We start from the raw sequence: 27,662 nt of genomic DNA, 5'->3' as shown, positions 1-27,662 counted from the left end.
AAAAAAAAAGGAAAAAGTTATTGTTGGTTGGTTGGGTTTTCCTTATTTTTGTTCAGTTTTGGTTTTAAATGTAACAAATCTCTGGTTAGCCCAAGGCCAGCGAGATGGGCTTGCACTGATGAGAAATTACACTTTGTTAGGGAATACCCCAGTGCACTGGGTGGTGTGACTGCCAAAAGCTGCAGAGGTGGTGGGAGGGGAAGCCTAGGAGCCAGGAACATTGTGATGCTGCTCTTGAGCTTTCAGGCCTTTACCTTGCCTTACAGCTCCAGATGAGGACTCACAGATGGTGTTGGAACAGGAATGAAGTGTACACAGGATGGGAAGGGCATCTCCCAAATGCTTTGCGGGCTTGCTGAGCAAGAAGGGCTAAAATACTGCAGCCTCCTCGCTTGCAGCAGCAGCTCTGGGTGTCTGCAGAGACTCTTGGCACAGGCACAGTGCTCTGAGCTGGCAAGAAACTTCCTGACAGGGTGGATAGAAAATGCTGATTTTGAAGAAATGGAAGTGTTCTGTGGGGAATATGTGGATTTTTCATCCTTTTTTTGTGATGGAAAGCAGGCATCTTTCCCAGGTGACCCTGCCTGGTGTCACCTCCTGTGTGAAGCTGAGCTAGGACCTGGGCTCACAGGGAGCTCAGGCACTGCTGAAACACCAAAGATGGGTCTTGACAGGGTAGAATGAGAGGAAAATTCAGTGGTTTTCCTCCTTAAATGAGAATTTCATGTAGGCTGTAAAAGTGACACGTATGTGTGTTTGGTTTGAAACAGATAGGTCACAGGTTTAGGTGTGAAAAATACAGTAAATCCAGGGTCAAGTTAGATTTTTCCAATGAAAGAAGAAAAATTATTTATTGAGTGAAGCAGTTAAATACCAGAGCAGTTGTACTTTGTCTAATACTGAGGGAACTAACCCCTCCTCCCTCTCCTTATCCTCAGGTTCAGTGGCAAATATGAACATTTGTCAACAACTCCTTGGGACATCATGAGTTTGCTGGAATCTGGACCACAGAACACTTGCAATAGCGCTTTGTAAATTTGAATTTAATTTAAATGAAAGAAAAATAGTCCTCTGGATCAACTGTAGCGATGGCTAGCAAAAGGAAATCCACAACTCCCTGCATGATACCAATAAAAACACTGGTGCTTCAGGAGACCGAACAGGATGCTGGAGAAGATGATCCTGAAGGAGCACAAGCAGAGGCTCCTGCAGAAGGAGCAGCAGCGAGTGATGCTGGGGCCAGCAACAGCAATAATGGAGCTTTGTCCAACGGGCACCGCGGCATTGCCGACGGTGACACTTACATCTGCAAGCTTTGTGACTTCGGGTCTCAAGACCTTCACCAGTTCTTTGGGCACTTGGACTCTGAGCACTCAGACTTTAGCAAAGACCCCGCGTTCGCGTGTGTCGGGTGCAGCTTCCTGGCCAACAGCCACGAAGGGCTCTCACACCACAACACCGAGTCGCACGCCGCCGAGACCAGCTTTGTCTGGAGGGTGGTGAAGCAGGACAGCCGTACAACCGTGGAGCAAAGTCTCTGTGAGGCCACCAGCAGCCATGACCTGCCAGCAGAGGTCCCTGAGGAAGGGGCAGACGGCCAGTCTGAAATTATCATTACCAAAACCCCTATCATGAAGATAATGAAGGGTAAACCCGAGGCCAAAAAAATCCACACGCTGAAGGAGAATGTGGCAAGTCAGTTGGGTGGTGAGTCAGAGGTGAAGGATGGAGAGCATTCATTCTCAAATGGGTCAGTGCCAGTCAGCCAGCCCACTGCAAGTTCATCAAAGTCATCCCACATAGTGAACGGCTCCATCATAGGAAACGTGCCTGTTCTGCAGGCAGGTGTTGCACAGCTTGTGTCTCTGCAGCAGCAGCCCCCGTTGCATCAGCAGCTCCCTACATCCAAATCCCTTCCCAAGGTGATGATCCCACTGAGCAGCATTCCCACGTACAATGCCGCCATGGACTCCAACAGCTTCCTGAAAAACTCTTTCAACAAGTTCCCCTACCCCACCAAAGCTGAGCTGTGCTACTTGACAGTGGTGACCAAGTACCCAGAAGAGCAGCTGAAGATCTGGTTTACTGCCCAGAGGCTGAAGCAGGGCATTAGCTGGTCACCAGAGGAGATCGAAGATGCCAGGAAGAAGATGTTCAACACTGTTATTCAGTCTGTGCCACAACCCACCATTACAGTGCTGAACACGCCCCTGGTTGCAAATCCTGGGACTGTTCCCCATCTTATCCAGGCAACTTTACCAGGCCACGTGGTGGGGCAGCCAGAGGGGACAGGGGGGCTGCTGGTCACGCAGCCCATCATGGCAAACGGGTTGAAGGGCACCAGCTCCTCTTTCACCTTGGCAGTGACTTCTGTCCCCAAGCCACAGCCGGCAGCGCAGCACAGCACCGTGAGCTCCAGCAACACATCCGGGGTCAAGGTGGTCAACAGCGCCCAGTCCCTGCTGACCGCCTGCCCTGCCATCTCCTCACAGACCTTCCTGGATCCCAATGTCTACAAAAATAAGAAGTCCCATGAGCAGCTTTCAGCCCTCAAAGGCAGCTTCTGCAGAAACCAGTTCCCTGGCCAGGCTGAAGTCGAGCGGCTGACAAAGATCACGGGCTTGTCCACCAAGGAGATCCGAAAATGGTTCAGCGACAGGAGGTACCACTACAGGAACGTGAGAGGCGGCCGGGCCGTTTTCCCTGGAGACAGTGCTCTTGATTCCCTGCCCGAAGTCACCTTAGATGTCCCACCCAGAGGAGCTGAGCTGAGCCCTGCAGCGGTGGCAGCTACGCCAGCCCCTCACCACCCACCACGGCGGCAGTCGTGGCACCAGGCGCCCGACTTCACCCCAACCAAGTACAAGGAGCGAGCGCCGGAGCAGCTGAAGGCCCTGGAGAGCAGTTTTGCCCAAAATCCCCTTCCTGCAGAGGAAGAGGTGAATCGCCTGAGGGGGGAGACGAAGATGACACGGAGGGAGATCGACAGCTGGTTCTCGGAGAGGAGGAAGAAGAAGGTGGCGGAGGAGAATAAGAAAGTGGAGGAGGTGGCTCAACAGGAGGACGAGGAGGCAGAGAATGGCGGCGGGGAAGGGGAAGACTCCTCGGATGAGCAGAGGGCCACGAGTGAAAACGGCTCAGTCGACGCCTCCGGCAGCAACCTGAACTCGGCGGAGCGGAAGGTGAGTCCCATCAAAATCAACCTGAAAAACCTGCGAGTGACCGAGTCCAACGGCAAAAACGAGGTACCGGGGACCGGCGCAAATGAAAAGGGGGACGGCAGCTCCAGCCGGCCGCCCACCCCTCCCAAAACCAAACTGAACTTCAAAAAAACGGCCCAGCAGCGGCATCTGCTGAAGCAAATGTTCGTGCAGACCCAGCGCCCCACGAACCAGGAGTATGATGCCATCGTGTCCCAGACGGGCCTGCCGCGGGCCGAGGTCATTCGCTGGTTCGGGGACAGCCGCTATGGCTACAAGAACGGGCAGCTGAAGTGGTATGAGAACTACCGGCGGGGGCTCTTCCCCCCGGGGCTGGTGGAGGTCAGCCCCGCCGGCCGGGAGCTGCTCGAGGACTACTACGAGAAGCACAAGGGGCTGCGGGAGGAGGACGTGCCCGGCCTCTGCGAGCGCGCCCGCCTCGGCGCCCAGCAGCTCAAGGTGTGGTTTGCGGTGAAGGCGGAGGAGGAGGGCAGGGGCTCCGGGCCCGAGGCGGCCGGCAGCCGGAAAGGGCCGTGCGGAGCCGGCGCGGAGGCGTCGGAGAGCAGCGAGGCGTGGGAGCCGGGCGGCCAGGAGGGCAGCGCCGGGACCCCCGACGCCCCCGGCCCACCGCCCGCCACAGGGCTGGGTAAGGCCCCTGCCTCGGCGTGGGAGGGCTCGGGGTGGCACGGGGCTCCGGGCCTCTCGTGTTTCCGAAGCAGGTTCAGTGAAGAGCTTCGTGTTTGAGGTTTAACTGAGGAAGTGGTGAGCAGGTCTCTCTGAAGGAAAGGCGTAAAGGACGGTGAGGAGGGTCTGGCAGGATGACACGGGCCACTGCCTGCCTGCCCTTTCCTGCGTGGGTCATTGGGTGCTGGCACCGCTCAGAAACCAAATCCTGGCTTTATTTCAAGCTGGAGTAAAACTTTAGGAGTGTCTGGTCATTTTAGAAGATTACCCATGGATTTATTTATTTATTTGTTTGGGAAGAAAGGGGCCTGGCTGCTTGTCCTGTGCCACTGGTTCCTCCCATGTCCCTGCCTGACCTCCAGCAGCAAACACACCCCTGCCTCCCTCTCTCTCTCCTGCTGCCTGCTTTCCAGATGTGAACGTCCTTGTTTGGTGTGGAGAAAGGCTCAGGTGGTAAAGGTGGAGGCTGCAAAGGCAGGAGGGGATGTGGAGTCTCCGTATTCACTTTTGGAAGGTGTGTGTCTGTGTGTGTGGTGGAGAGGAGAGGTGCTTTCCAAGCCCTTTGTGGGCTTTTCTGCAGTGCAGCTGGGGACTGCTTCCTGCCTGGTAGGGTTCCCACCAGACGGGGATGGCCGAGTGCTGGCTCTGTCCCATGGTGGTCCATGCATGCAGCTCCTTGCTGGCCAGCTGGGATCTTCTCCAGTCCCACTGCCTTGCTTTGGAGCTTCCCACACACCTCTGCCATGGCTGCAGGCCTTTAAAAAATAATTATAAGAATCAAGTAAAATTCATTGCTTCCCTTCCTATCTAATTTGGAGAAGGTGGAGCATGGGTCCTGAAGGTGTGGATGGGTCCTGCCTTTGCTGTACATCCTCCCCCTTTGCAGGGGAAGGGTGGCTTTGGGGACTGGTGGAGAGCCAGCTTTTGTGCTGAGGAGGTGGCTGTGCCCCTGCTAGTGCCCTCTGAGCATGGCTTCCTGCCAGCCAGAGCAAGGATCCTGTTAAATCTAGTGGCACAGAGGTCCTTAGCAAAGGTGCATCCCTCCTTAGGGGTGCAAAGCCAACTCCACTCCCTCAAGGATTTTGGGTTTCCTGGCCCCTCTGGATGTTGCTAGCCCTTCTTTGCAGCTGACTCTGTCAAGGCTCCTGATCTTGCCTATCCTGAGACACTCCTGCATCCCCTCCTCCCCACCCAGCACCCCACCTGGAGCAAGGCCAGGTGCATCTCTGACACCTCTGTTCTTTTTCAGAAACAGACTGAACTCAAGCCACCAGCCCCGGAGGATCCGCTCTTACCCTTGAGAAGAAATTTGTGATCTTTAAGAAACCCATGGGCCGGCCTGACCCAAGCCTGAGGAGCAGGACGTGGTGATGAAGCACTGCCATACATGAGACCCTTGGGCACAGCACACGAGACAGCACGTGCTCAGGCTGGGCACTCGGTGCTGAGCTCTCGGTGGCCCAGCTGGGGAGACGGCTGGGAGCTGGCAGAGGCAGGGCTCAGCTCGCACCCAGGAAATAGGATGCTCCTGTTTGCTTTCCAGTGACAGACTTTCAGATTTCATATTCATATACCGATGCCTACAGCTGCCTATACAAGCATAACAAATCTCAGACATTGTGTAAACAAGGTCATTGCTTAGATATGGACTATCATGGCATAGTACTTGTTTCTTTTTTCTTTTTTTTTTTTTTTTTTTTTCATCTGTCCATTATGGTGTTTGTTCTCTAAAGGTTGGCATGGCTGCATATATCCTCTCTGCCCTTTCTGGTCCTTAAGCCCTGGCAGTGAAGGGCTTTGTGGGCACATAGGTGTGAGTGTATTAGGAAAGGGAAGGGATTTGAGAAGAAAACTGTCAGTCTTGAATTTGAGGGAGATTCTCATCCCTCCAGATGAGGTTAGAGTGAGCATTGCATACTCTCTGATAAGCAGTGGGTTCCCAGACCTAGGCAGCCCAGGAGATGGAGTTTGGTGTCATTTGTCCCTTGCTGGCTAGAACACTTTCCCCTGTGCTCCTAGGGACTGACTGTAACAGGCTGTTAAATCTCCAAGTCTCTCTTTAATATCTGAGAACTAGCACATAATAATTTTTTGCATCCTGACCTGGAATCCTTTTCATTGTTTGGAGAGAACAGTCTGTTCTTCAGAGAACAAATGCAGAGAGTCACAGTGTGGCTGTGAGTGGTTCAAGTCATTGTTGTCACCAAGGCAGCGGCTCTGCTGCCACCAGGAAGTTTCCTTGCAGCCCTACATGGCAGATCCTCCTGCAGCACCGCTGGTGATTTCAAGTGTTTGTTCCAGTCCTTTTTGTTTCTCTTTTCTAATTTTTTCCCCCCTTTTTTTTCCCCAGGCCATGTGCAATAGTTCTGGCAAAAGAGCAAAATAAATTTCCCCGTTATCCTGCCTGCTGCCTGGTACCTGTATGTTTGTAATGTGTGTTGTCTTGGGTGGTTGCTCTGTGATGCAACTGCTTGAACATTTTTGCTTTAAATATTCTTTTCTACTAGAAAACAAAGTCTAGAAGGGAAACTCTTGAGCTGAATAGTCCAGCCAAATGCTGTGTCAGATCATTCTGTCACAAACTAATCAAATCCCAACTCCAAATTGGTTCCATGTTTTGCCTTCACTTTTGCTTTTGGAAGGCTAGTCCAGAAATTGACTGCCTTTGAGTGGTTAGAAACCGTATTTAAATTTCTAGTTTGAATTAATTTGTGGCTGGTACATTCCTGGTTTGTTTTGGAGCCAACATTGTCTTTTAACTTAAATAGTTTTTGGTGTTTATCTGCTGATGTATTTATGGAGAGTAGTCATAGCTCCCTATTTTTTGCCAAGCCAACTCAGCCAAGCTTTTTCAGTAGAAGGTTTTTATTTAGTGAGAGCTTTTTAATGTGGGAGACTTTATTGTTGGTGGTAAATGATATTTATTAGGAGGGTGGGTAGCAAACCCCAAAGGATCGGATCCAGAGATTTACAAAAAATCTGTTTAAAAACAAAAAAGCTCTTTCAGAACCTCTTCCAAAGATGGTGTCTGATTTCTACCTTTAATTGCTGTTGCTTTTGCAATTCTTTCTTCGCCCTCTCTTCAAGAGGCCGCCTTGCTCAGCTGCTGGAAGGGGCTGTGGCTGCTCAGTGCTTTGGCAGAGGCTTTCCCTTGCCTGGTGGGATGTGCTGGGTGCTTGTGCCTGAGCTCACAGGGCTTCCCTGGTGTGACACTGTGGCCAAGTGTGACCATCTGCTCCAGACAGAGGTGACCTGCACCCCACAGAGAGTGGGGTGACACCTTGGATGTGGCACTTGCACTGTGCATCCCATAGCCAGACCAGCCATCCCACCACGCTGTGAGCAGGGGTGGCACTGACCTGGAGCAGCCTGTGTGGCACCAGGCTCCCTCAGTTTGCCTTTGGGAGCACTGCTGATGGTCACAACACAGCTGGAGGCGTGACCAGCAGCCATCCCACCTTGGCTGGTGATGGCTTGGCTGGTGGCATCCCCGTGGCTCTCTCTGGGACCAGGGACAGCTGCCCTGTGGTGACAGCCCCAGGGGTTCACCCTCATGGGTGCAATCCTGTGCACCCCAAAGTATCAGAGAGGGTGGCAGAATCTGGGTGGTTCCAGAGCTGAAAGCAGATCTGGGAGTTGTGCAGCCTGAGAATGTGGATGTATGTACAGTGTCACCTTCAGAGAACAAATACAGGTAGGTCAATTTACTCTGTAGTGTCTGTGTACATGCAGGTTTATTTAACTACACATATATACAGTTCAAATATGCCATTGATTCTTTATTGCATTATGATGTACATTAAAAATGTACACTTTAACTAACTACTTGCTATATAAATACGTTGGAAGTGTAGTTTGCCCATTCAAGGTGATTTTCTGTGGGATTTTTGGTGTACACTTAAGGGCCTATGGCTGATTGGAAGAGTGATCCCCACTCCATCTACAGGAATGCTTAAGGACTGTGGTGTGAACTGGTCCCTTCAAACCGTGTTTTGATGCACTAGCTGAAATATTTTGCACTTGGATTGCATTCAGCCAGTTTTCCAGAAAAATTGGAAAGAAGTCTTGTGAGCTAGAGGGAGAATTTCCCGGTGTACACAGAAAAACCAGCCTTGAGGGTTGGAAGCTGCTGAGGTTTTTGAGCTTTGTCTCCATGCATTCATACAAGCACAGCAGGAGTTTTCTTTCTTTTGGGTCAGAGGAATTTTTAAAAGTGGTTCCATGCAAACTCCCCTTGGACATAGCAACGAGGCTGGCAAACGCCTTTGCGTGGGGAGAGTAAGATTTAGAGACAAAAAAGAAATCAAAACATGATCAAGTTCCCTTTCTAACTCCTACATTCCTTGTTATCTGCATTTTTAGTTGACTTGAAATCTCCATAAAAATATAAGCTGAAGATTTTTGAGGGTTTAGCTCTGTGGTCTTCTGTTTCTCTGCTGAGGAGGAGAAACAGGTGCCATCTCCAAACAGACTCAGGTTTTGGTGCAGGACATTGGAAAAGTGTTTGCATCTGAAACTGAAAAGAAAAATTGAGAGGTGGCTTGACAGTCCCAATAGCAGCTCTTGTGGTGTTAAGAGGAAGTGTCACCACAATTCTTCACAGTGTATGAATATTTATCATCATCTAATCAAAGATGACTATCTTGACTTGAAAGGGGTGTAAGATCGAGGTGATGTAGCCAGTGTCGGTAAGGAAGGGAAATTAAATTCTCCACCTCCATCCGCTGTGCCTGAGCTTGGGCTTGGCAGGCACGGCAGAAACCATCAATTTTAATCCATGTGAATCTTGTTACTTACGTCTCTGAGGCTGCTTAGATTAAGGGCACAATCCAATTGCTTAATAACCCGAAACCCTGATTTGTGCTGGCCCTGGCGTGCTCATGGGAAGGGCTGCTGCTTCTCCTGGTGCAAGGAACTGAGTTTCTTTATTCATTGATGTCAGCAGCCCCTGCCATGAGATTCCTAGACATTGTTCCATGTTTCATTTGGGTACCTTATTTTTCAGCTCTGTAATTAGCGTCCTTGAATTTTTTCTTCTTTTTTTTAGCAGAACACTAAACAGACAATGATCTACAGGCTCCTATCTCCACTTGCCTGAGAGCTGAGTGATGCTGCACATCAGGCCTGGAGCATGGTGGGAGGATGGGCACAGGTGCTTGCAGGTACTTAGTGTGATTTCATGTCTCCTTCCTGAGCTGGTCACCAGCAGAAGCCACCAGCAAAAGCAGTAGCTGCTGGCAAAAAACACTGTAGTCCTTAACCTGGTTGGAGGATGCTCATCAGAGCTGGAAGATACCTACTGGCTTAATTTTTGTTATGTGTCCCCTGACAGTTCAAGAGAAGGAAGCTGTAGTAGGCTGGTTTTTCATTTATGGTTTTGGGTATTTTATTTTTTTAATTGGAAAGGATCAGATTTTGGTCACCTGCAGAAATGTTATATTGTTTTCCCTGCAGCCCCTCTCTTACAGATGTAACACAGGCGAACTGATCAGAAGCTTGCTCGTTGGGAATCAGAAGAAAAAGCTGATTTCAGCATTTGGGCACAAATTACAAAGTGAATGGGATGCTGCACATTACCATTAGGGTGACAGTATTCAAAAATGTAAATGTCTTCTCCCTGTTGCCCATATCACTTTGGCTTTGCTCTCTTCAAATCAGTCAAGGTCTTGATGTGATTCAGCTCACCTGTAAAGCTCTGGTGTCACTTCTCAGCTGATCCCAAAACCAGCAGGGTAAGATTAGGCAACACAACAAGTGGAGGGGAACGAGGCACTTGCAGGCTATCCCTGTTCTTTTTATTGAGAAATTTAGTTTCTGCTGTATGTTTTACTGGCAGTGGTGTGTGCCAGGAATGTTGGATTGGCATCAGAAAACTTTAAAGCAGAGCAAGAGAGCTCAGTTACGTAAGGAGTGATTTATTTTTTTTTCTAAATTTTGGGTTTTCTTGTTATGGCCCAAATGCTCTGTTGGCTGACGTTTGGCATATTCTGATGGCACAATTAAAGCCCTCTTTTCCCTGTACTGATGGAAGGTGGTGTTAGGAGGATTCTTGCTTACTGGTGCTAGTGAAGGTTGGGCTAGGAATCCATGGCATAGAAAATTTCTAGCTAAAGTTGCACTTTCTCTCTGCCCCATCTGGCTCGTGGTGGTGTTATGGGTACGTGGCTGTGATTCCCCTTGCACATACTAACATTGCACTAAAAGAGAGACTTTGGGAACAGCGTGTTGATCACTTTGTTTCTCAGCAGACCACAAAGTCAGCCTAATGGGGTCTCTTCTTTTTTTTTTTTTTTAATTTTTAATTATTGTTATTTAGAAATCATGCTGGTGCTGAATGACCTGGAATTTTGCTTGGATTTATCCAAAGGAAAATGTAACTGTAGCTGCAACGGGACCTTTCATAAGGGTGGCCGGTGCAGTGAGGGAGCAGGGTGAGAGCTCTGCTGTGTAAAGCTGTCTTTGTACCGGGGAGGTCTGGGGGGTTCCAGGGGGGTTGTTACTTTGGTTTTTTCTTTTTTTTTTTAAGACCACAATTTTAAATGGTCACCTTGGCAATCGTGTGAAACAGGAAATAGTTTTTACTTTTGGTAAAGGTTTTAAAGAGGAAACAAAAAAAGCTGCCTGTGATTGTGGGCTGTAGCTATTATTAGGGCTAGGGTAGCTTGTACGTGCTATGGACTTTACCTGCTCTTATTCTGAGGGCAAGAACTCCCTGTAGCAACAATGCCACTTCTGAGAAGTGAACGGCAAGTTTCCCTTCCTTTTGTATATGTGGATGTGAGGGTGGGCAAGGGGAAGAGCTTGCTTGTACAGTTTGTTGAAATGAAACCAGACATTTTTGGTTGTTCCTAAATAAAGAGCGTAAAAATCAAACGTGAGTTGAGTGGTGCTTGCACTGGGGTTTGGGAGGGCCCAGGGGGGTGTCCTTGAGCCCAGGAATGGCTGTACCTGCCTTCTAGCTGGTGGGCTGGGAGTGCACCATCACAACCTCCTCATTTATTTCAAAAGAATGACAGCTTTTGCATGGGGTAAGGCCATGAGTGAGTGCCCAGACACCTCCGCCCTAGTGGTGCTTCTTCATCCCAGAGTTCTGTCCCCAGCCTGCCTCAGAACAGCATAGGCAGCTGGAGTACATAACTTTGTTTTACCCTTTTGAGTGAACAGCATAAAACCTGGGGCTGTTTTTCCTCTCCTGAAGCCAGGAGAAAGGAGGGAGCGTTCCTCTCTTCAGGAATGGCTGCACCTCAGCTCTGCCCTGGTCTGCAGGGCACAGAGCACCAGACAGCTGAGCCAGCACACACATAATACTGACACTTTTATTGTCATTTAAAGCTAGAGCGGCCCTGTAAATGTAGAGTTTCACTACTGGGCCCTTCGGCAGTGGCTATACAGGTCAGATGCGGTGTCACCAGGACAGACAGAGGTGCTGCCGTGGTCACTGCAGTCACGCCTGGCCCAGAGCTCTGGGCACGGACACAGCACAGGATGGCTGCAGGCAGGCTCCGGCAGCTGCACACGATCTCTGGATTACAGCAGAGCAGTGACGCAGAGGCTGGATGGGGAGTTTTTAGGTCTCTTCCTGTGATTATAGACACTTTTGTCTCTGGCCTCTGGCAGCCTGTCCGCACCGACGCGCTTCTTAAGGGCTTCGTGGTGAAGGTTGGTGGGTGCTTGGGGTTGGTTCGGGGTGGGGTTTATTTCCAATTTTTTTTTTTTTTTTTTTTTAGTTCTCCACTTGAACACACTTCAGCAGAGAAACTGGAAAAGCTGCCTGAAAGTAGGCCATAGCAGTGCCGTTTCCATAGAAACCAGTTCACAGCGTGCTGTGAGATTCACAAGCACTGGAGGTGCTTTCGCCCGCCGGGATGGGCTACAGCCGGTTGTCCCCGTTGACCCGGGTCCTCCGCAGTACCCTGGAAGGGGGCACAGAGAGGGGACACAGCTCAGCCTCACCATGGCATGACCAAGGACAATGCTCTATGGGTCTCAAGTTTCCCACTGGAGTAAGGTGGGGGCTCAGCCACATCCCCCATGACTGGGGATAATGCTACCAGCTGTGGTGTCCCACCCTACTCCCACAGCAGTGACTGCCACAAGCGCTGGCGCAACTTGCAGCTCAAATTCAGGGTTTCCATGCAGCAAACAAGGCTGCAGCTCCTCTTTGGGTCAGAGGGAGGCTGCATTCATCTGCCTCCAGCCAGACTAAATGCAGGGGGGCCTTATGCTGCAGGGGAAGAGCTGAATGAACAGCCTCACCTTCGCTCCCGGCTCTCAAAGTGGTCAGCGAGCTGCTCTGGGGACACACGGAAATCCTCGAAAGGCTGCTGGTACCGCAACTCAAAGGAGCCCTCTCTGCCTCTGTTTGCCAGCAGCTGGCTGGAGCCATCCCCTGCTCGTTCCCGTAGGGATGAAGCACTGAAGAGGTTTATTTCGCCATTTTCCTGCTTGGATGAGGAAAAAAATGCTGTAGTCAATCAAGGGCTTATGATTTTAAAGCATATATCCTGTAGTAAGGGCAGCTGTGGTGCAGGGCCCTGGCTGCCCTGCAGGCTGTCCAGGGCTCGTGGGGGCTTGGGGTTTGCAACGTGCAGCTGCTCTAACAGCCATTGCTGGCACCCACCAGCACCATTTTAAAAGAAGAAATAAAAGAACCATCTGTCTCAGAAGGAGCCCTGCCCTCTGTTTATGCCAACAGAGACAGCCCCAGGCCAGCCAGCTCCGTGATCCTGAGCTGCAATGTCCCTGGAGTACAGACAGGCACTGTGACAAATCCGCCTTCTCCAGTTTTGCTGATGGGATTTCCAGGCAAGCCAAACCCAGTGCAGGCAGGACCCTGCCTGAAACGCCCTGACTGCTGCCGGAGGCAAACCCAGTGCTTGCTTTCCTGCTGGGCATCACTATGGAGCAGCACTGGGAATTCAGCCATCCACAGGCACTCAGGCCAGGCACCACTGTGCCTCACTGCCCCAACTGGAGCAGGAGAGTGGGCAGGGCCAGGCTGGGCTCACTGGCTCTGCTCCTCAGCCCTAGAGCATGGTCACCTTCTCATGTGTGCAGCCAGTCTCACCTTGCAAGGGAAAATGTCTATCTTGACAAGCAGAGAAGCCAGCTCCAGGTTCTCGCTGTAGTTGTTCTTGAGGGGAACAGCTCGGAAACCTACGGCAGAGACAGCCCTGGTGTCACTCGCTGCACAGGAGCTGAGGTGGCAGTGCCCTGGCACAGCACTCAAGGGGGTTTTTCTCTCTCAAGACCCTTTTTCTCTTCTACCAAGAGAAGCTGTGGCTGCCCCATCCCTGAAGTGTCCAAAGTCAGCTTGGATGGGGCTCAGAGCAGCCTGGGATAATGGAAAGTGTTCCTGCCCATGGCAGTGGGGCTGGATCAAGATGGCCTTTAGGGTCCCTTCTAATCCAAACCAATTCCAATCCATTCAGTCTATGAATCTGTGATTCTCCAAACTCCCAAATTTCCCTCAAAATGGCAGGTGGCCCCAGGGGCTGTTGGGAAATGGCTCTGCCTGCCTTTAACTGGCTGGGGATGTGACCTGTCATGGAGACAGGCTGAGCCAGCCTGGGGCCCAACAACACCCTCCCATGAAGCTCAGCATCTCTCTGGCTAACAGTGTGAACTGGTGAGGACCACCATGACATCCCTCCCTGCTCTCCCAAGTGCTTCACCTGTCTTCAAGCCTTTCACCAGGAAGGTGGCCTGAGCCAGGAAGTTCTCGTCGCTGAACATGTCCTCCTCATACACCACGAAGCGAAGGAAGGCAAAGTCAGGGTTGCTGACCTGAAAGTGGAACTGCTTCGGGGTCCAGAGAGGGTTCAGGCCGTTGTCAGCTGCTCACAAAACACAGCTGTCAGTGGGCAGCCCCACTGAGTCCTTCCACTGGCCCCATGGCTGATGCTGGGCTCGGGGGCAGCACAAGGGCAGCTCCCAGCTCAGTGCCAGGCTTTGCTGCAGAGCCCAAGGCTCACACCAGGATCAGGAGTGCTGGTGCATCCCACTCCATTCCCTTCCCCACCCCACTCACCCACGATCTCTGTTTTCTGCTTGGCGTTGTCATACTCAGCACCAGACACCTCCACCTCCACGAAAGGACAAACAATTCCCCTTCCATTTTTGGGAAGGTGCCGAGCCCCCAGGACCTGAGCAGAGAGCAGGAGAGACTTAGTAAGAGACAGGAACAAAGGGGGGAAAATGTGTTTGCATACCAAGACATTTTCTTCCCAAATAAATTACCCTGGCTCTGCTAATTGGAGATAGAAGCAGCACTTACAGCCAGCCCGGCCGGCAGCTTGGAGAGAAATAGCTCCCACCTCTGGAAGCTGCTATAGTGTTCTTGATCCCCTGTTCAACTTGTAAGCCATAAAAAAAAGCAGCTGAACTGCTCCAGGTTCCTGCCTGCTGCCAGCACAGCCAGGCCTGGGCCACAGCATCCCTCCCCCAGCTGGCCAAGCTGGAGCGAGGCTCCCAGCCGAGCCCTTGGCAATGCTGGGAACACTATGCTGGACCCCCTCATCTTTGCCGAAACTTCTCGGCCCTCCTGCCTTGGTGTGAGGAGGAGAAGGAGCTGCTCTCCACCACTGCTCTGCCTCGTGCCTGCAGCACAGTCTGTGCTCCACTCAAATGACAAGCTGCTTCCTTGCAGGAGAAAGCAATCGCAGCTCCCTCTTGCCCGTGGCCATATGTCGCTCCAGCGCGCTGTCGGCACGCTGCTGTTGCAGGGGAAGGACCTGCTGCCAGCACTGGATCATGTGCTTTGAGTCATGCTGGGCTCGAGATGGCTTCTCCATCCATGAAAGCTGGCTTTGGTGGGGACAGCAGGCAGTTTTGCCAGGCAGTGAGAGGCTGAGCCTGTCTCTTAAAGGCGACAGTGACTGGCTATGGCACAATGACTCTTGACACTTGGTGGTGGCAGCCGCATCCTGAGGTGCAGGAAGAGCTTGGAAAACAGATGGGGCAGGGAATTTTTAGGGAGACAGTGGGCATGGGGTCAGTGGTGCAGAGGGTACATAATAGGGCGTCCTCATGGAGAAGGGCTGTGACTTTTTTAGGTGGGACCACTCCAAAACAGAGGTGGCCACAGAGAAAACCTGTGAGCACCTGAAGGCAGGATCTCCACTGCATCCTCCCCAAGGCCTACACGAACTGAGGAGACTGGCAAAGGAGACTGTTGACCCATAGCTTGGTTCTGAGACCACAGGGAATGCCTGTACAGGCTGCTGGACCCCGCTGGTCCAAACATGAGAGCCAGCTGGTTTGGCACAGCCCTCCAAAGCTTTGCCTGGCGAACTCTCCCACATCCCTGCAGAACCTCTGCTGTGCAGCTCAGAGCTAGCACAGGAACAATCCAGCCTCAGTTGCACCATTAGGGAAGTAAAAAAATACTCATTAAGCATCCACAACCCATCCTCTGGCATGCCCCACCCTCAGACCCCCTCCTCTTATCATCACCAGCAGCACAACACAGAAGTGGCCTGAAAAGTTTGCCCTGACCTCGAGCATCTTCCCAAGAGGGGCCATGAGCAAGGGGAAATGGAAAGATCGAGCCTGGAGCAACTAAGTGAAAGGAGGGGACAAAGCACAGCTCTTGTGTTGTTAGCCTGTGGATGCAGTCCTGGCCAGGCTCTGGGGACAGGGATGCCACCTCTGCGGCTCGTGGATGCCACCTGCTGGCACCGGGACCTGGACAGGAGTCCTGGGGGGAGCATCCAGGGATGCTGCTGCTGCTCCCCTCCCTCAGCAGCACCGGTGAGTGCCCCTCTTCAGCGAGGGCTCTCCCAGTCTGTGCTGCGGGACAGGGGCCCAGCGGGTTTGGTGAGGAGCAGCTGCAGGCAGGAGCCCAGAAAAACCATTCTGTCACCCCAAATCTGGTATAACCACTGGGGTCTGACCCTGCATTCCCCCACATCAGGAGGAGGTACTGACCTCAATGGAGATGGAGAGTGGTTCTGTGCCCCGCAACGTGCTCTTGTCAAAGGGGTCAAAGATGTCGTCCCTCATGTTGGTCGGCTGCAGGACGTACCCACACTGGCCACTGGACATGAACAAGGCCTGGTTCATCTGCATGGGCTTGTCTAGAGAGCACAGGCAGGAGATACAGGAGATGAAGGACACCTTGTGCACAAGCTGGATCATCACCCCCATCACTGATGCCTCCCAGGAAGCCCTTGGCAAGAGGACCTGGCTCACCCCTTGGCAATGCTGAGCAAAGTGACCCCGCCGCAGCCTGTGCAAGTGTCAGGGCCATGAGGTGACTCTCCCATGCACGATCTGCCCAACTACCCAGTGCTCCATGGGTCACCTCCCTCTTTCCCTCCTATTTTCAGCTTTCCGTGTGCTGCCTGTAGCGTTTGCCAAACACCCTGTGAGATGCTCGAATTCACAGAAGGAATGAAAAAGCCAGCAGGAACAAAGAGGCAGGGTTTTTGCTGGTGTGTCGGTGAGCTGAGCAGGCTCACAGCAGGGTTTGGCAAAGGCCAGGGAAAGGAAGGCTGGACTGCACGGCAGGAGCAGGAATGGAAGCTGGGGAAAGGCAAGAAGAGCAGCCAGCTGGACTCAGACCATGCAACCAGCTGGTGTCCCAAGCCTGGGGCAGCACCATCCCCTCTGTCACCCTCCCTGCCTGCCCTGCTTACCACCAGGGGCCTGGGAGAACCCCCCACCTCCTCTCCATTTCATCTTTTTCTCATAATGGCACAATCCCCAGGCTCAGTGCAACTCCTTGGCTCAATCCGGCCCTCTGGAGCAGATTAACCCAGGTCTCACTTCCTGCAGAGCCCTTCCAAGACCCAGAGCCCCTCCCAGCCCCCATTTGCCAGGAGCAGGGCTCAGCAGGCAGCTCGGAGGAGGCACAGGGCACCCCCAGGAGCCAGCCCACCCTCCCTGCCTGCTGCCCTCACCCGGGGTCTGGAAGTTGAGTGCCACCAGCTGGCTGCCACAGATCCACATGGGCAGGGGGTCGTAGTTGGAGGAGTCGAGGCGCTGGCCCTTGGGGTAGATGCGGGAGAGCTGCAGGCGGTTGTACTGCAGGAACTTCTTGCCCTTGATCTTGTTGACGTACTTTTCCGCCTTGGTCTCGGGAAAGGAGGACATGTCCCGGTAACAGGCCCTCTCTGTGCCGATCTCTGGGAGGGACAGCACTGTGTGAGCCACGAGCACACTCCCTTTGCTGACACTTAACCATGCCAGCTCCTTCCTGATGCCATCCTCTCACCCCTGGCCTGGCCACCAGGGCTGTGCAGACCCTGCTGTGCCGCAGGGTGTTTGCCAGGTGCCCAACACCGATGACCGAGAGCACCAACACAGCTCCCACTGACCAGGCATGATGCTCCCCAGCCCCACTCCCTCAGCAGCTGCTCTGTGTGCTGACAGACCTCACCAACCAAGGGATAGGGAAGGGATCTTGTACCCTCTGGAGCTACCCAGAGCTCCAAGGTGAACTGGGGATTTGGACACCTTGGACACCTAGCCTCTGCTGAGATCTAGCCAAAGCAGCCCCTTGGGGCACACCACAGGGTCTGTAATGCCACAGCGACTGCCTGTGAGGGCCACCAGCTCAGCAGATGCTCACTCTCTTCATCAAAGGGCACAGGTCGGCAATAGACCACCAGTTCTGAAAGCTCCAGGGCAATCTTCTTTCTCCTCTCCATCATTTTCCCTTCAGAGAGCTGCCAAGAGAGGGTGAGAGAGGTGTCAGGCCAGGTAGGAGCAGTGGTGATAGATGACCCAACTCACAAGCTGACCCTCACTGCTTGGTGTGGCTCCTGCCCACACTGTGGGGACCACCAGCAGATCTGCCAGGTCTGCATGGGGGACATCACACAGGTAGGGCCTGGGTAGGTCCTACATCCTGCCCAGAGCAGGACTGGCACTGGTACCAGCACAGGGCATCTGTAGCCTTGCCACCCTCCACTGATGGAAACCCCTCACTTACTGAGCACTCACCCAGCTGTCCAGTTTTTCCAAATATCCAGCCTGAACCTCTCAAGCCGTATGGCCACCACCCCTTGCCACATTGTCCAAGATTTCTCTGGCTTTACCAACTCTGCAACAGCTCTGCCAGCCATCACAGGCTGTCGCCTCAGCACCCCCCACCAGCCTCCACCTGCTCCACCCAGCACTTGGCCAGGAGCTGCCTCCTCCCCTGCCACGGGCTCCCCACACTCACCCTGGCATCAGCTGTCTGAGCTGCCTCCCGGATCTTCTTCACCCAGTCCAGCAGGTCCTCGTGCGTGTCGGCTGCCACGTCCAGGGACAGGCGCGACACCGAGGACATGCTGATGGAGAAGACGAAGAGGCGGTTGTTCTTCCCCTCGGGGCGGATGGCTGCGTGGGACAGGGAGCAGGGGACAAGGTCACTGCAGGTGCTGAGCCAAGCCCTTCACAGGCAGGAAGGGAGAAGACAGGCAAAGGGACTCATGGCTACCCGGGCACTCTACAGCTACAGGAAACTCCCATTTCTGGCCACTGGAGGCAATAAATGGAGCCCAGGCAGCAATAAGTGAGGGCTGAGAAGCCTCAAGGGGCCTTTGCAATGCTCCCTCCCTGGCACTCACCGATCTGGCAGGAGGGCACGTCCAGGACTCCTCCGAGCAGGTCTCCCAGGGGGCTGTTCTCATCCAGCTGCTGCTGGGAAGGAAGCACAGCAGGATGGTGCTGGGCACAGTGGGCAGAGCAGCCAAGCTCGGGGGCACAAACCCTCCTTGCTGCACTCATGGCCATACTCACCTCCCGCTCTGGCTCCAGGCTAGTGGGACTGGTAATCTCCTCTACATAGTTGGAAGGGAACCACAGCTGCTTTTTGCCACCATAATCTCCTCTCCACCTGGAAGGAAGGGAAGGGGCAATGTCAGCACCCGCCACAGGACCCCAGAGTATTCTGAGTGGGGGTGAGGGGAACAGGCAGCTCTTCCATCATCTGCTTTTAGGGTTTGTGAGGCTTTGGAACTCTGCAGCTCATGGGTAATCCCCAGACAGACCCACCCCTAGAGTGGACACACCTTTGTGTGGATGGTGACAGCAAGGTTTGACCATATTCTTTAGGGAAAAGGGGGGCTCAGGACCAACTCACCAGCCTCCTTCCTGTTTCTCCACATTCTGGATGATGGCATTTTTGGTGAAGGTGAGCTCGTCTTCCCTCTGTGCCTTGTAGTCAAACAGGGCTTTGACTGCACACTGCAATGAGGAGGGGTTCCATGAAGCTGGCAGGGAATGGGCATTTGGACAACGAGCCCACAGGATAAGAGATCACCTCCCACCACAGATGTGCTTGTTGGGGGGCTGTGAGGCACATCATGTGCAGGCAGGCAGCATCCAGCCCTGCTGACAGAGGCTGCCAGACCCTAGTGACACCTTGCAGAGCAAATCAAGGACCCCATTTATGCCAAAGCAGAGCTCACAAGTCTGGTATGGCCCCACACAGGCACTCTCCTCTGTCCCAAGAACCACTGAGGGGCTTCGTTTGAGAGCTCAGAACAAGAGGCAGCCCAGCCTGGGAACCTGGAGGTTCAACCTCCACTATCTCTCTCTTCATGGTCTAGAAATGGGTGTGCAAACTAATACAGCTCTTAGAAAATGATAAGATCCTTGCTCAACCCTCCAGCCCTGCAGTTTGTTTTGTGCCAAACAGTGAGAGTGTACCTTGAAGGTGGGCATGGGGTTGGCTTCCACATAGAACCCAGGATGGCGTCCCTCGTACAGGGCTCCATAGTCCGGCTCCTGTGGAAGCAAAGGGACAGTGGTTACAGCAGTGACTGCAGGAGAAAAGCTACCTTGGGGTAGGTGGGAGAGTGCCCCAGGAAGGCACAAGACCAAAGATGTGCTGCAGACAGCAAACAGCAGCCCAAGCCTGCCTCAGAGGGGCAGCACCAAACTCCACTCAAGTGTCAGGAAGCCCCAAGAGGTGTGGGCTGCAAAGCAAAGAGATGGCTCACACACCACCACCTCAAGGCACCAGCTCAAAAAGGACCTGTCCATCATTCTTTGGCTCCTGCACTCACCGCTGTCCCAATCTTCTCCAGGGTCTCCTCGTTGATGGGGTAGCGCAGCTTCATCTTGCGGTACAGCGGGTGTTTCTCGTAGTAGCTGATCAAGTCCACCAGGCTCTCGAACTCGGAGTTGCCCAGCAGCACAGTCTGGCCCTCCTGCTGCACCCGGCAGTGCTTGATCTTCCCTTCTGCCCTGGAGGGAGGAAACACAGGGAGAAGCCACTTAGCACCTGGCAAGAGAAGGTCTCTGCCAAAATAAAGACACCAAGGAAAAGGTGTCCCTGGTGAGGTGGCTGAGCACAGCCATCTCCCATTGGAGGATGGGAGGAAGAGCAGGATCTCAAGGACTTATTCAAGGGCCATCCCAGAGCAACAGGAGTTCTGGGAGGGCTCAAGGCTGGCTGATGGCACCTGTCCTGCTCCCTCACACACTGCAGCATCCCAGCTCCACCTCCAGCACCCACCACCCTTGTCCCAGGTTCACACCTGAAGGAGATGGCGTAGGAGCTGGGCTCGCTCCTCTTGCGCACCAGGAAGGCTCCGTCGCGGGGCACCCGCATCAGCATGTGCTCGGCTTGGGCCCGCGTGAGGTTGGCGTGGTACCACCTGGCAGGACAGACATCGCTGTGCACAGCTCACACACACCCAGCCCGTCCCACACCCCTGCCACAGCACGTGGCTTCCCCTCCAGCCCCTAAAAGGCTCCTTGAATCCTCCAGAGGAAGACAGGGACTGCAATGGGGCAGGCAGGATCAGAGCCTTTGGTGAGGTGTGGCACGGGCCAGGGCATCCCAACCAAACCCAGCAGCTCTGTGCTCTGCACTGAGCCTCCATGACATTCAGCTCCATGAACAGCGAAGCTGGCCAGCATGGCTGCTGTGACAGAGCTCCACGGGGAGAAAGTGGGGACCAGAAAACTGCAGCAAGGGAGGAATGGCTGAGGAGAGACCTGGGAGAGCTTCCTACAGTGTCCCGGCTGCCCGATGGACACACAGGTGCACTCACTCTTTGCTCTCGTGGGCATTGGTCTGCGGCACTGGCTCTGTCAGCCTCATCTCAAACTCGTTGCACCTCAGTGGCACCTCCTGGTAGTGGGTGATGAGGTCGTAGAGGCTGTCGAACACCAGGTTGTCCGTCAGGAAGAACTTGGGGCTGCCGGCGTCCTGCCGCGAGTGGATCCGGCAGTGCTGCACCTTCCCATTGCGCCTGTGGAACAGGGAGGGGTGGAGGGGGTAAGCCAGGCTTGTCCATGGAGATTTTGCACCTGCCTCAGGCACAGCTCCAGCCTGACCTGGCATTCCTGCCCCACAGGAGAGTGACTGCATAAGGATCCCAAGAGACTCGACCCTTCTGCACTGGGACAGGGAGCTGGCATGATGCTGGGGCACAGAAACAGGGGAGGGACTGCTCACAGGGCAGGGAGTGGGACCCCACCACTGAAGAAAACATCAAGAGGAAACAACCCCCGGAGTGACACAGAGCTGGCACTGGGGCCCTCACCAGAAGGAGAGGGTGTAGTCTCCGACGAAGGTCTCGCTCTCCCTGACGAGGAAGGAGCCGTCGGGGGCCCCTGTCTCGATGCAATATTCCGTCAGCAGCCGCTCCGCGATGTGCCGCCCGTCACGGCCCGCTCCCAGCTTCCCGTGGAACCACTTCTCCGTGGAGTGAAGCTCGGTGCTGTTGCTCACCTGGCAGGGGGAAAAAGCCATCACCCTGGGTTACTGAGGGCAGGCTCATGGTGCTGGATTCTGCTTTGCTCAGGGGTCTGCCAGCTGGGACCAGGGAGTTCCTGAAGCAGCTCCCAGCCTTCCCACCACAGGATCTCCCCCTGAAGTCAGCTGGCAATGGCAATGCTCAGCCCCTTGGGCAGTCAAGGCCTTTCCTTGGGGAACAACTCACAGTCCCACAGGAGAGCCCTCACCTCCTTTTGCTCTTCCTCATCCTCGTTTCCTTGGTCACTGGTTGTCTCCCCAGAATAATAGATCTTGCTGCTGGTCAGCACAAAGTAATGTGGGTTCCACTCCTGCAAGGAAATGAACTTTGGCAAAGAGACCCCTGGGGAAGCACCAAACTGCCCACCACCCACCCATGGGATCATCTCCTCCTGACCAGTACAAGCAGGGAGGGACGATCAGGTTTGTGAAGGAAAGCCACCAACACTGATTCCAGTGAGTCACAGGAGCTTCTAAGACATCCCCCAGATCTGAGGCATGGATTTATCAGTAGCAAAAAAACCAGCATGTGATAAATCACACTGCAAACACTCCAACATTTAATAAAAGGAGATGACCAAATGATGAGCAAAAAAAAAAAAACAAACCAAACCCAAACCAGTCTGTATGGACTCAGCACAGGGGCAATCTGAGGTGAAGCTATCAGAGATGGTTATGTGGATTTACCATTGCATTTTACTGTTTTTAAAAAAACCTATTCCATTTGCATGTGGCTTTGCCAGACAGACCATCAGCAGAGTGAAGCTGCTGAAGGTGGGCTGTGAGTAAATGCACACAGTGATGAACACTCAGTGCTTTACAAAGACAAACCCTTGCTCAGGTTTGTCAGGTGTGTCTGTCAGCACTTGGCAGGAGGCAGGGCTGGAAGCACAGCCATCTCCAGAAACTCCTGCAGCACAAATCACAGGCTGCAGTGCCTTGGCCCAGAGCTCCCTCTAGCTCAGCCTTCTGCCTCTAGCAAAGGCCCACAGGAGATTCCAAGAGAAAAGCACAGAGAGAGCCAGCATAAAACGTCCTTAGCCTTCAGGGACACCTGAGAAACCAGACAGACCAAGAGCCTCTTCAACCATTTGCACCACAGCCCTTCCTTCCAGCACACAGGACCTGACAGAGCCACCATGTCACTGACAGAGCCCTCAGAGCAGGAGCTGGGTCACCATGGCACAGACATACGTGATTGATGGGGTCTTCCAGGTAGAGGATCCCATTCTTGATGGAGTTACTGATGTCATTCTCTGAGTACATCACCGACGTGGGCAGCTCCTCGTAAGCGCTGCCCTCTGCCAGCTTCTTGTGCTGTGGGATGAGAGAGGGGGTCAGGCACCCAAAAAGCAGCATAGATTTCCTGGTGAACAGCCCTAAAAGCCCAGGTCTGCTGCAGTGGGGTCCTCCAGATTAGAATAAACAAGACCCATGCCACAGGGATCATAAAATAGCACTGAAGTCCCACCCCTTCTTCCCAAAGATGGTTCTTGAAGCAGAAATACCAATGCCCCCCCTGCCCTCAAAGAAAGGCAGCACCCAGCTGCTGAGCTCATTTCCCAGCAGGTCCTCTGAAGTGAGAGAGCTTTTTTGTATCCAGTTGTTCTTAGCATCAGGTCTCCACTTCCTTACACTGCCAACCACATTCTTCCAAAGGCAGCTGCCTCAGTCCCATACCCTCACTTAGGAGCCTTGCTGGGCAAGGGAATTCACCTTGATGAGAATCTTCCTCTTGAGCTGGTTTGGAGATGGAAGGCCATCAGCAGAGATATCGACTGGTTTGGTCAAGAGCATGTCTCCAAAAACCTTCTTGAAATTCTGAGCCATGTTCCTCTGCTGAGCAATGCTGCAGTGGTCCTCAATGGACAGAATGACAGGGAAACTGGGAGAAGGAGCAGAGCCATCAAAACCAGCATGGGATCTGGGTGGAACCAAGGACTTCTGACCTCTGTCTAAAAGCCTGGCCTCTATGCCCTCCAGGAGCAGCTCACATCAAGAGCCATCTGTGCTGCCTGTAGCCACCCTTCAGGAGTGCACAGGGTGGAGAAGGACTGGCAAACTACTGGGGTTTACCTAAAGCCCTCCCTCCCACAACATTTTTCTGGGAAAAATCTCCCTTTGGCTGGCAGACATGACACACTTTCTTCCCACCACATCCAGGCCTTGTGCTGCACCTCTGGATAAAGTGAGTTTCACTTTGCTACAGCCTTGGCTCCACCCTCTCTCTGCTCTGCTAGCTGAAGTCCTGCTGTACTCACTCAGAGGTGACAAAGGCGTGCTCCTTGATAGTGACCAAGACATCAGAGAACTTGATCTTGGTGGTTAAGGTGTGCCCGTGGTAGATGACCGGCATGCCATCGGGACCATCCCAGCAATCCACTGAAAGAGACCACAGGGGAAACTTAGCTGGAGTAGAGGCATGACATGGACATGAGATAGACTGAGCCAGGTGCTGCTGGGAAATGTCCTGGAAGGCAATAAAGGAGTGAGGTGATCAGTGAAAGCCGTGATCTTTCTGTGGGACCAAAACCTTGGGCACAGATCACCCAGTCCCACAAAGCAAACGACCTCAGCTCTTTCTGCACATCATGGTGTTAACGTTACTACTGGCCACGCCAACCTTCAGCTCTGCCTTCCTTGCAAAGCCTCCCCTGAGCACCACAAGCTGCTGTGATGACAGACAGAAGGGCCACTCCCGGGTACTCACGTTCGATGCAGCGGCAGCCCATGCGCAGGCAGCGGGCGTAGGCCTCCAGCGAGGACTCGCTCGAGAACTGATCCCCCGTCAGGTACCTTCCAGGTGAGACAACACATCAGCACAGTGACAAGCCCACTGTGGGCACAGGTGTCTGCTGGGACATTGTGGACCTGCCTCTGCCACATGGGAATGGCAGGAGTGGTGCTTCTCCACACCTGCCACTTTCCCCGGGTGAGGGGTTCAGCTCTGCCCCTGCTGCAAGGTGCTGCCAGCACTCCTCTGAGGTCCAGCCCCAGCTCCTGAGACAAACCTCAGACAGCAGTATCAGCACTGGTGCCACAAAGAGCCCCCTGCAGCCTGAGAACAGGGTTAGATGAGCTCTTGCAGGCAGACAGGATCTCACTGCCTGCCCTCAGGGCTGCTCAGCTGGCTTAGGCTCTTGGTCCTTTAAATTTGGGCTAGCATGAACTCAGAGCACAGATGGAGTCTGTCTGCACAGAAAGTCTGTCTGCAAAATTATTCTAGAAGCAGAGGGCGGAAAATGGCCAATTTCAGCCTGACAGGGTTTATCACATCTGTCCTGAGAGGCTCTGGAGAATGACATTGCTAATGGTGAGAAATTACCAGAGCGACAGCCCAGGACGTGAAGGCACCTGAACGCCTGTGCAGGTGTGTGCTGCTGACAATGTCTGAGCAAAGCATTTATGGCTAAATGACAGAAGGGAGGAGTGGGGGACCAAGAGGAAGGTCTCTGACATACTGGCCTTGGTTTGGAAAAGTCTACTTGACACATCACTGGAATCAGGCAAAATCGGGATACTCCCACCCTAGCATGAGAAAAGGATGCTGAGAGCAGCTGGGTGGAGAGAGTCCTCCCCTTGTCCTTACGTGTTGTGTGAGGAGGAGATCCAGTAATGGGAGAGAGGGTTGTTCATGTTCTCCAGACACACCATGTCCAGTTGCGAGTTCCAGATGCTGTTCTCTTTGGAAAACAGGAAGGTGAGAAACTGCTCAGGAAGAAACAGAAACGTGTTAATGATGCAGAGGAGCCAGCTGCTGTGGTTTAGCTTCACACACATCTCCCGTTCTGTGCCAGCAGACATCCAGCACAGACTGACCAGGGCTGCCCCACAGCACACCAGCTACCTGAGCCAGGGTGCCTGAGTGACCACAGCTTGGGCACTGCCACCTACCCACTGAGCTCTGCCAGATATCTCTGTGCCAGACCCTTTGACCCAGCTAGAGACAAATTAATGGCTCTGCATTTTATTTTGCAGCTCACATGGCAGGCAATAGCTTACTAAGGCCATGTGGGTCAAGGGACCTTGGCATAGTCCAGAGTGCCAGTGACATGGTCATCTCTAGTTGTTTTTATTCTTTATTCAGCTCTTCTTGCTTTGAAGAGATCCTTACATACCCCAAGGCAGCCTTAAACCAAAGGCAGCCCCTCTCCTCCTCCAGATGAACTGCCTGGTGAGTACTCCCAGCTGCACACACTCAGCACAAAAGCACAGCCCAGAAGCCATTCCCTTTGCCAACCACGTCCATCTCCCAGGAGCTGTGACCCTTCCAGCACCCTCACCCTGCAGCAAAGGCACAGACAGCAGAGCTGTCCCACCACAGCACACATCACACCAGGGATGTCATCCCCTGCATCACCCTGCTCCACACACGCCATCTTCAAGGTGTCTTACTTCATCCAGGGAGAAATAAGGCTCATCAATCTCCCTCAAAGGGTCTCTCAGGAAGTTGAACATGAATTCCTGTACCTGAAGGGTATCTGCAGCCCAGAGCTCCTGCAAAGCCCAGGGGAGACATAAAAGAAGCCATTTCAGAATGTATTACTGCAAACCACATGCAGCTCATCCAGTTCGAAGCTTTAACCATTAAGGAGGTGGTTTTAGATGCAAGACCATCTCTGCCAGGAACTCAACTGTCAGCACAAATGCTGGATAGCACACAAGGAGGAAATCTGCCCTGCTTCTGAGTGGGCTTCATTTTCTCAATGCCGTGCATTTTTCTCTCTGATAGCTCCTTTGAACAACATCTGCCATCCCTCCTCCTTCAGCAGCAGAAGCCAACCCAGCTTCCCTTGGCTCTCTCACCCTGGGTTTCTTTCATTAGCCACCAAAACATCTCCCCATTGGTTAACTCCCTGCTGGCTGCAGACCACAGGCAGGGAGGTGGCAGTGGGGGACAGGGCAGAGCAGGAGCCATGAGCCACAGCAGGGCTTTTGCCAGCCAGCCCTGCCCTCCTGGAGGAGACCAGCAATGAGACAGGAACCTGGCAAGAGCCAAGGGGTCTGTGCTGCCCACAAATGCACTGCTGGTGCCTGCATGTGTGTCTGCACATGCATGCTGTGCTTGCTGTGTGACCCCAGATTGCTTTTAAATTGAAGAATCAGCAGCTGAATCCATCAGCTGCTCCTCAGGAACTGCTGACACCTCCTGAACAACAGGATGGACATGACTTCTTGGCTGCAGCAAACCTTTGGTAACCAGCTGAGGTCACGGGGACTGGGTCAGCCTCCACTGATCAGTTCCTGCCTCCTGGGACCCCCACTCCTCCCTGATCTCCTGGTTCCTTTTCTGGCCATGGTGCCCAGCTGAGTTCAGGTTTGCCCTCCCCAGTGCCTCCCCTACAACACCTCCTGCTCCAGAAGGATGAGCTGTGCAGGCAGAGCAGCCCACAGCCCAATCATCCCAGCCCCACAGCAAGGCTACCCTCGGAGCATTGGACCCCTAATGTCACCAGTGCCTACCCCGTTGTCCCTCCCCCCTGCCTGTGCTGAGCTCACCCTCTGGTACTCCAGCAAAAACTTCTGCAGCTCCAGCAGCGACACCCTGAAGTGCTCAGACCTTTCTGCACCCCTGACAAGCAGAGAGAGAGAGAAGCTTCAGTCACCAGTGCAGCACATCACGTGAGATGCCATCTGCCACCTCCCTGGCAGTACAGCCAGATGTGCCCTGAGCATGCAGCACTGAAGGAGCAGAGTGGGATGAGCTGAGGAGAGCAAACACATGTCCACATCTCAGAACCAGGGACTACTCCAGGAGCAGTACAGGGTTCACACTGACAAGGGCATGATAACATTAAACTCTGGCAAAGGGAAGCAAAAACCATTAGAGGGATGGATTAGTGAAAAAAAAAAAATAGAGGGTGTAGTTTGAACCTGAGTGTAAAGAACTGAATAGGTGCAGGGCAGTTAAGGGGTGACTGCAGACAGGACAGACCTACAGGCATGCAGAGAACATGGGCTCATGGAGACAAGACACAGGGAATGAAGAAGGGAACTGTTTGTAGCTGATAATCTCGGGAGACTGGTCCATGACTGCTGTAAGTCACAATGGACAGCCAAGGGCCATGCTGGGCACT

General features: G+C 53.4%; 2 protein-coding genes across 7 annotated transcripts in view; one reads left to right on the top strand and one right to left on the bottom strand.

Annotated features, from left to right (window-relative positions):
* The window catches only part of ZHX3 (zinc fingers and homeoboxes 3), a 46,905-nt gene extending 36,148 nt beyond the window's left edge, over positions 1-10,757 (top strand). For 2 of the 3 annotated variants that reach the window (XM_053992966.1, XM_053992967.1), the window contains 2 exons: positions 939-3,846; positions 5,134-10,757. In XM_053992966.1, the coding sequence (XP_053848941.1) occupies positions 1,089-3,846; positions 5,134-5,144 (2,769 nt within the window). In that variant the 5' untranslated portion in view covers positions 939-1,088 and the 3' untranslated portion in view covers positions 5,145-10,757. The remainder of the gene's footprint in view (positions 1-938; positions 3,847-5,133) is intronic. The other variant, XM_053992968.1, reaches the window with a different exon arrangement.
* A 429-nt stretch (positions 10,758-11,186) lies between these two features.
* PLCG1 (phospholipase C gamma 1) overlaps positions 11,187-27,662 on the bottom strand; it is a 41,645-nt gene continuing 25,169 nt past the window's right edge. Inside the window, exons 8-32 of one of the 4 annotated variants that reach the window (XM_053993100.1) lie at positions 27,085-27,157; positions 25,981-26,082; positions 25,175-25,293; positions 24,296-24,381; positions 23,847-23,967; positions 23,302-23,470; positions 22,780-22,902; positions 21,795-21,896; positions 21,374-21,561; positions 20,879-21,079; positions 20,360-20,479; positions 19,886-20,066; positions 19,527-19,604; positions 18,958-19,061; positions 18,615-18,711; positions 18,443-18,515; positions 18,055-18,212; positions 17,458-17,554; positions 16,787-17,011; positions 15,813-15,961; positions 13,915-14,029; positions 13,559-13,720; positions 12,952-13,040; positions 12,141-12,328; positions 11,187-11,797 (exon numbers count right to left, since the gene is read on the bottom strand). In XM_053993100.1, coding sequence (XP_053849075.1) covers positions 11,755-11,797; positions 12,141-12,328; positions 12,952-13,040; positions 13,559-13,720; positions 13,915-14,029; positions 15,813-15,961; positions 16,787-17,011; positions 17,458-17,554; positions 18,055-18,212; positions 18,443-18,515; positions 18,615-18,711; positions 18,958-19,061; positions 19,527-19,604; positions 19,886-20,066; positions 20,360-20,479; positions 20,879-21,079; positions 21,374-21,561; positions 21,795-21,896; positions 22,780-22,902; positions 23,302-23,470; positions 23,847-23,967; positions 24,296-24,381; positions 25,175-25,293; positions 25,981-26,082; positions 27,085-27,157 — 3,163 coding nt within the window. In that variant the 3' untranslated portion in view covers positions 11,187-11,754. The remainder of the gene's footprint in view (positions 11,798-12,140; positions 12,329-12,951; positions 13,041-13,558; positions 13,721-13,914; positions 14,030-15,812; positions 15,962-16,786; positions 17,012-17,457; positions 17,555-18,054; positions 18,213-18,442; positions 18,516-18,614; positions 18,712-18,957; positions 19,062-19,526; positions 19,605-19,885; positions 20,067-20,359; positions 20,480-20,878; positions 21,080-21,373; positions 21,562-21,794; positions 21,897-22,779; positions 22,903-23,301; positions 23,471-23,846; positions 23,968-24,295; positions 24,382-25,174; positions 25,294-25,980; positions 26,083-27,084; positions 27,158-27,662) is intronic. The other 3 variants (XM_053993102.1, XM_053993101.1, XM_053993103.1) reach the window with 3 other exon arrangements.

Source organism: Vidua macroura, chromosome 17, assembly GCF_024509145.1.
Source record: "Vidua macroura isolate BioBank_ID:100142 chromosome 17, ASM2450914v1, whole genome shotgun sequence".
Classification (NCBI taxonomy): Eukaryota; Metazoa; Chordata; class Aves; order Passeriformes; family Viduidae; genus Vidua; species Vidua macroura.
Note: the sequence above shows the minus strand (reverse complement) of the source record. Positions and strands in the feature narration are given on the sequence as shown.